Here is a 7,660-nt window from a genome sequence, read left to right as displayed (position 1 = left end):
TTATTTCCTTCCTTGAAGTCTAAATCTGGAATTCTCATCATATTACACAAAATATAATGCATCTCTAGGTCTCTAAGCACTTATTGTATCAAACGCTGTCGAATAGTGCCCTGTAGGGCGTGTCCCACCGAACCCCGGTCTATTGTTCCCCATAGGAAACAAATATTTTCAGACCATCCCACGTTGAAATTCGGAAGGCACATCCACTCGCCAACGTTATGAATACTTCACAGTGGACTAAAGCTGAAAAATGTCAGACGGTGTTTTGTCATGTTGGAAAGGCTAAAGTGGAAAAAAGAAAAAACTGGAACGGTGAAATTTTAGTTTCAACCTCCCAAAACCAATTTCACCTCTTAGCTTGCGCCGCTCTACCCGTCCGTTGTTCATTCGCGGGGACGTTGTAACTCACCGGAGGGCGGATTGAAACATCGAACTGCGAACAGGATTGCGAATATAGTATCAGTTTGAGAGCTGATTTTCCACTGTGCCCCATGTCCCAACGTGCCCCACCTTCCTCTACACGTGGGACGGCTATTTTAGTAGGGACATAGCCATTTTAGTAGAGCCATAGCCATCTTAGTATTGACATAGCGGACATCGCCATTTTAGTAGAGCCATAGCCATCTCAGTATTGACATAGCCATTTTAGTAGGGACATAGCGGACATAGCCATTTTAGTAGGGACATAGTGGACATCGCCATTTTAGTAGGAACATATCGGGATTGTGATTTTAGAAGAGACATAGCCATTTTAGTAGGGACATAGTGGACATACCCATTTTAGTAGGAACATAGTGGACATCGCCATTTTAGTAGGGATATCGCCATTTTAGTAGGGACATAGCCATTTTAGTAGGGACATAGCGGACATAGCCATTTTAGTAGGGACATAGTTGACATCGCCATTTTAGTAGGAACATATTGTGATTTTAGAAGAGACATAGCCATTTTAGTAGGGACATAGCCATTTTAGTAGGGACATAGCGGACATATCCATTTTAGTAGGGACATAGCGGACATAGCCATTTTAGTAGGAAAATATCGGATTCGCGATTTTAGATGGGACATGGCCATTTTAGGAGGGATATACCGGACATAGCCATTTTAGTAGGGATATCGCCATTTTAGTAGGGACATAGCCATTTTAGTAGGGACATAGTGGACATCGCCATTTCATTAGGGACATAGCCATTTTAGTAGGGTTATCGCCATTTTAGTAGGGACTAGGGACATAGCCATTTTAGTAGGGACATAGTCATTTTAGTAGGAAAATATCGGATTCGCAATTTTAGATGGGACATAGCCATTTTAGTAGGGACGTAGCCATTTTATTAGGAACATAGCGGGCATACCCATTTTAGTAGGGATATCGCCATTTTAGTAGGGACATAGCGGACATAGTCATTTTAGTAGGAAATATCGGAGTCGCAATTTTAAATGGGACATAGCCATTTTAGTAGGGACATAGCTATTTTAGTAGGGACATATGGGACATAGTCATTTTATAACTACCCGCTGAGGCTGAGGAGTTGAAGTGGCTGTCTGCTGATGGGTGATTGATATCCTTCAGAGTTTCCTGTTGGTGCTTTCAATGAAAATAGTCTCTAGTAGCCCATCTTGGTCATAAATTCCCCTTAAAAAAATAAACTCAGAAACAGTAATATGTTCAAAACAGAGAGTTTGGCTAATATGATGATAACAAATGCTGCCTAAGTTTGGAACGAAATTCTGAGTTTGATTTTTTTTATGCCATTAGGTAGGGAATTCCAAGCGCTTGGTCCACATCAGTGCTCTTTAACAGGGATTTTGCGGAGCCTTAGGGTTTCGCAATACATGCAGTAGGGTTCATTTCTTGCTTCAGCATGTTGCGCCGTTGCGAAGTTGTTTAAAGAGTGTAGACGTGAGCATGAGAGTTGCATTGAGCGCCGTGGAGCCACGATTCAAGAAGATTGCATAAGAAAAGCAAGAGCAACGTAGTCTTTGAATTTCAGGCTTGTTACCTTCTTTCTGTTTCGTTGTTGAAGTACTGAAGTAGAAATATTTGAATTACAAATATTTCGTGTTACGAGTATTTCGTGTTTGTTTTTTTAATTTTGTTAATCGGCGTTCCATAAAAAATGAAAAATTATATCAGGGGTTCCACAATAACAAAAAGGTTGAAGAGCACTGGTCCACATACTGCAATGGATTCCTGTGAGATACTTTTATGGAATAAAAAATTTTCCCTTTATTTCTGCTGTTTGAATTTGGGTTTGTTCGGAACAATCTGTTCAGGCTGGATGGGAGTTGCCCATTGTAGCATGAGAATATCATGCTTCCTAGTTCAAATTTAGCTAAATCCTCAACTCGTAGTAGCTTATACTCTTTAAATAAGTCATCAACATTTTCTCTATTTCCTCTATGGAAAACTTTTCTAATAAAACGGTTGAGTACACTTTGAATTTTTTTGTATAATGGACGTTTGGCGATGAACATAACTTGAAGCGCAATAAAGTATATAATGCGAGTCGTAATTTAGCATCAGTATTTACGGATCACTTGAATTTTGAAGAATCAAGTCCAAAAATTTTTTGTTAGTATTGCTGCTGAATTTCACTGCCATAAGGAACCATGTTAGTATTAAAAAACGTCCAATACTCAGGACAGTATTACCGATGGTACCGTACATTTTCATCCAGCAATGTAGTGTAAAAACTCATAATAGAATAGGATATGCTGATATTGTATTCTGAGGTTGATTTAATTATTCTAGTATAGTAAATTATTCTGCGTTTCCCATCCCTATTCCAGGCACAAAGGACTGAATTTTTCCGCGGCCCAAGTGTTATTGAAAGATGGCACCCTACAACTGGTTCCAGCCAAATATTGACATCAATGTTGCATTTAAATTTGCCTCTTTGACACTATCACAGCATCATTGGATTGTAAACGTCCTTACCAATGACAGTACAATGAGTGAACGATGTATGGTTGTATGTGTACATACAGTTATGGGATAATGGGGCCTGTTCGTGAAATCGACTTGAACTGTAGTTAAAAATTCAGAAAATTAATCCAATTTAAAATAGGGTTTGTATTAATTTCTTACATAAAATACAAGGAACATCTTTCTGGTATAATGAAATCACTAAAAAATAGCACCAAGCTCTTTTATACTGAGAATTTTATTTGTATCACAAAAACTCAATTCTTCCCATTTTCGCAAAGACCAAAATTTAAATAGAATCATGTTGATTTTCTCAATGTATATTACATGTGAAAAGCTAACTGGAAATCTGGCTAAAAAGCTGGGAACAAAAAAGTTCTTTTTTTACACAATATTATTTTATACCGTTTGCAAGTCACAGCTGGTTTTTGTATTTAGAAAATCAAAATACAAAATAAGCACTTGAGGTTTGACTGTAAACTACATATTGAAATATTTTGATATATGGTATATATAATATTTATAGTTATTACATGTGGGCTAAAGTGAATCTATGTTTCCCAATAGTATTGGCCCTCGTTTGGCTTTTTATCCCACTCTTCTCTATAATGTAATTCTTGAAAAAATTACCTCAAGACGATGGTTTGATCGTATCGACGAAACTGTTTTGGTTGGAGCATTGCCTTTCAAGTCGATGAGTCGTGAACTTGTAAAGAAAGAAAATGTTAGAGGTGTCATATCTCTTAATGAAGAATATGAACTCAAAAGATGGTTTGTCACGGCTAAAGAGTGGAAAGAACTTGCTGTAGATGTATTATATTTACCAACTATTGACTTAATTGCTGCACCGTCTCAAAATAACCTGACTAAAGGAGTGGAATTTATCCATAAACATGCTCAAAGAAATGAGAGTGTGTATGTTCATTGTAAAGCCGGTAGGACTAGGAGTGCTACATTAGCAGCATGTTATCTAATGACAAAGTATCGTTGGAATCCTCAGAAAGCTATCGCTCTTCTGACATTGAAACGCTCTCATATATGGCTCCGCAATGAACAACTTGATGCAATAAATTGTTACCACAATGCAAATATTCTTCAAAGCACAGATCTTTGACTGGCTGAAATATTATAAGTGACATAATATGTTTAACTTGTATATCATTGTATAAATTCTCATTTTGACAGTCTTTTCATGAAAATATTTGCACATGGACAAGGTCGTAATTCGACTCGTAAATATAGCTTACTGGAAAAATAAAACAAAAATGATTTCTGAAGCAGTGACTAATGCTTCTAATAAATAATAGCCCAAATTGCTATGAGATGTTATGTGTTTGTTATGTACCATGTGTTTGAATGGAGTATTCCAACGATGACCTAGTTTTTGTTTGATCTAAGTGAATTGTTTTAATCACAGGGTGATCTTTTGCTAGAAATTTAAGATTTCTCACTAATAAAGTTCCAGTTAATCACAATCAAAGTAATGGGTGATGAAAGAGGCTGCATAGTGGTAAGGAGTTTCTTGTCAAATATAGGAATGGAATTTGAAGTTTTCTTAATTAAGTATAATCATATTTCAGGTTATTTTAATTTTATTTGGTATCTAATTTCTCTGCAGGTGGAGGACGACTTTCCAGGATATTCACCCAAGTACTTCAATATTCCACGTCACTACGAATCTGATGTAGAATATGTTCTTTTGCCAAGAGGACTTGTAATTGACAGGTCGTTTATATTTCTAGAAAATTGTCCATGAAATACAGATGGTATAAGTCGGTAATTGTTAGATTCAGCTATTCCTCCATATTGTGCACACATAAGTCATATCTTCTTGAAAAATGGTAGCTGGTGATCTATTTTTTATACAATCTTTTATACTTCTTCACTTTAAACAAGGTTCTGTAGAACAAGCCACTGCTAGCTAAGGAACTAATTACTACTACCTAATTAATAATACTATTTTTTTGTAAAGACTGGAATCTGGTGGTTCGGCATTGCTTACCCAATTTATGTCCAACGCTTCAACCACTAGGCAGATCTCACGTCAACTGATGTCTTTCTAAGTTTCAGGTCTATACCAGTTCATGGTTATTTTCCTGTTCTAACCTTGCAGCATTCTGAACTCCTGGTAAAACTGGAAATTATCATGGCTTTCACAGAACTGAACGAATGGCAAAGGATATTTTTTATGAAATGGATTTTTCAAAACCATTGTTGGCAATGTGTGTCTTAAAAGGCGGATACATTTTTTTCAATGACCTTTTGCATCAATTACGACAATTGAGTGCTCAGTCAAACAATTCTTGTCAGATGGGAATAGACTTTATTAGGCTTAAAAGTTATCAGGTAATTTGATGCTTTTCTTGTCCTGAAATAGTAGCTTCTTCTAATGGCTATATCATGTTACATAACAAAACAGCACCTAAAGTAAGCATTATACATTCAAAAAACTTAGGAATGCATGTGGGTACTAAAATGATTATTCATACGCAAGGAATTTTGAGAGCAATGTGTTATTTTCTTTGTATCTATTTACTCTTGATAATTGTCAGTGTTGATTCAGAAGCAAATTTAAAACTGTTTTGGCTAATGCCTAAAACAATGTTTTAATTTTTTTTAAAGAATTTAGCCATCTACCTTTTGGTGCCATTACATTTTTAAATTCGCATGTTTGGTTAGGACATATTCTCTGGCTAACATATAAGATTTCGGGTATCTAGAATGACCAATCAAGTGGTGAAGTTAAAGTTATTGGTGGAGATGACCTGAAAAAAGTGGAGGGAAAGAATTTACTTATTGTTGAGGTAAAAACATTGTTAACTTTTCACATTTTCTATTACCCGGGTTTAAACTATGATGACCATAAAATCACTTTTTGTCTCAGAGTTGTCTAATTTACAGGATATTATTGACACTGGTAGAACAATGGAAAAACTTTTGGAAATGTTGAAGCCACATAAACCAAATTCTATTAAAGTTGCGAGCATGTTGATAAAGAGGACGGAAAGAAGTTCAGGATACAGGCCTGATCGTAAGTTTTCAGGCATTCTTAGAATAGAAAATACAGAACCTATACTTCAAATAAACGTGTTTCAACAGGAGATGTGTTTGTTACAAATACAATGTACAAAACAGTGTTTCTAAAAATCTATGATTTTCAAACATTGTGTTTGTTGAATTTCTCTCAGCTTGGGCCGCTATTCGCTTGAGAAACTCAATGTATTAAATAGCATGAAAAAAATCTTTTTATAAATAGCAAAGTAATTTTCATTTATAAATATGCATTGAATATATTGATAGGGAAAATATTCAAAAAATGCCATGCGATGGAACAAGAAAATTTTGGGAAAACTTCCTAAAGCATTGTCAGTGGACAATAAAATTCAGTGAATAAGTGAGAAGCAAGTGAATTTCAGGGTGGCTGGTTCACTGCTGCCCTGAACTCTTGAGCCTGATAATATTAATTTTGTGCACACAGATATTGGGTTTGAAGTTCCTGACAAGTTTGTCATTGGGTATGGACTGGATTACAATGAATATTTCAGAGACATGGGGGTGAGTTGTTTGTTTAATGGAGCTAAGGTTTCCAAAGCATACTCTTCCTGTGGAATATTCTTGCCAAAAGCATTCTCTCAGTGTAGACTGTTATACATATACATGTAACTGAAGAAGTTAATTAAAAATAACAATACTAGTATCGTATTTCCCGGACCATAAGGCACACTTCAAGTGTGTGTGCACCTTAGAAACCGGTGCACCTAACGTATGTATCAGGTAGTACTTTATTGCCTACACTCAAAACCAGCATCGATATTATTGTTTGATAAACAACTGCCTTTTTACGTTTCCCTTGAATAAAATACAATGGCCATACAACATTTGAGTGGACAAAACCCCAATCTTAGCAATATGCGCCTTATAACCTGAGGTACTTTATGATCCATAAAATACGGTAGTGTGGTATATTTCCAATTCCACAAACCACCTGACCGTCTCTCTGTGTTTGAATTTTTTATGTTTTTGCCATTGTAATATGGTGCATTGCATCCTAGCTAACACTTTACACCATTGGCCGTTTATAATCAAGTTAAGATGTAATGTCATTAGAAGTATACTTATATGCTGCAATTCCTCTCATTCAGCACATTTGTGTGATATCAGAATCTGGGAAAAAGAAGTATTCAGCTTGAAGCCATCTTCAGATCTGCTGTTTTAACTGAATTCAAAGTGAAGTAAAGCGAGAATGAAATATTCATAATATTTCATTTTACCTCTATAAATGTGCTCATTTATCATGCCATTTATTAATAAATTTGCCAATCCCTTCCGTGTGGCCTTGTAATGTCTTTTACAACGTCTGGTGATGTACTTTACGAAGTCATAGTTGTCACATTTTTATTTCAGAATGGAAAATGATTGTGGTGTCACTAAATAAATGGGTGGTTCAGGTAACTGCCGGTCAGTTACGCCTTCCTCTACCCATCAGTACGCACGGCGGGAAATGTCTTTTAGTCACTTTTCGCGTGTAAATGACTCTCTTATAACTGTTTTACACATATTTCCCGAGGAAAAAGTTATGTGACAATCTCCCGATAACTTGATATTAGCCATATCATGTATGCCCCTCACCTAAAGTTATTATTGTAAATCAATAATTCAAGTGAGTTTTCAGAAGTAAACAGTCAAAAAAGTCAATACAGTGTGGCCGAAAAATGATCATTCTATAAATGGCAT

General features: G+C 35.9%; 2 protein-coding genes across 2 annotated transcripts; both read left to right on the top strand.

Annotated features, from left to right (window-relative positions):
* The first annotated feature begins 510 nt into the window (after nucleotides 1–510).
* On the top strand, nucleotides 511–4,343 carry LOC120337835 (phosphatidylglycerophosphatase and protein-tyrosine phosphatase 1-like). The gene has a single exon (XM_039405730.2). The coding sequence runs from the start codon at nucleotides 3,480–3,482 to the stop codon at nucleotides 4,038–4,040; it is 561 nt and encodes a 186-aa protein (XP_039261664.2). The 5' UTR covers nucleotides 511–3,479; the 3' UTR covers nucleotides 4,041–4,343.
* On the top strand, nucleotides 4,297–7,253 carry LOC120337834 (hypoxanthine-guanine phosphoribosyltransferase-like). The gene is made up of 7 exons (XM_039405729.2): nucleotides 4,297–4,436; nucleotides 4,545–4,651; nucleotides 5,086–5,272; nucleotides 5,647–5,730; nucleotides 5,828–5,957; nucleotides 6,405–6,481; nucleotides 7,069–7,253. Exons 1-7 carry the CDS (start codon nucleotides 4,410–4,412, stop codon nucleotides 7,114–7,116), a joined length of 660 nt encoding a protein of 219 aa, XP_039261663.2. The 5' UTR covers nucleotides 4,297–4,409; the 3' UTR covers nucleotides 7,117–7,253.
* Nucleotides 7,254–7,660: the final 407 nt, after the last annotated feature.

This window comes from Styela clava, chromosome 10, assembly GCF_964204865.1.
Source record: "Styela clava chromosome 10, kaStyClav1.hap1.2, whole genome shotgun sequence".
NCBI lineage: Eukaryota > Metazoa > Chordata > Ascidiacea > Stolidobranchia > Styelidae > Styela > Styela clava.
This window is presented reverse-complemented; position numbering and strand designations above follow the sequence as displayed.

Bases quoted from the DNA above. Each gene is read 5' to 3' on its own strand.
- LOC120337834 (XM_039405729.2), top strand. From the start codon at position 4,410: ATGGGTGATGAAAGAGGCTGCATAGTG. The intron at 4,437-4,544 runs GTAAGGAGTTTC...ATTTCTCTGCAG, and splicing joins ATGAAAGAGGCTGCATAGTG to GTGGAGGACGACTTTCCAGG. The intron at 5,958-6,404 runs GTAAGTTTTCAG...TTGTGCACACAG, and splicing joins TTCAGGATACAGGCCTGATC to ATATTGGGTTTGAAGTTCCT.
- LOC120337835 (XM_039405730.2), top strand. From the start codon at position 3,480: ATGTTTCCCAATAGTATTGGCCCTCGTTTGGCTTTTTATCCCACTCTT.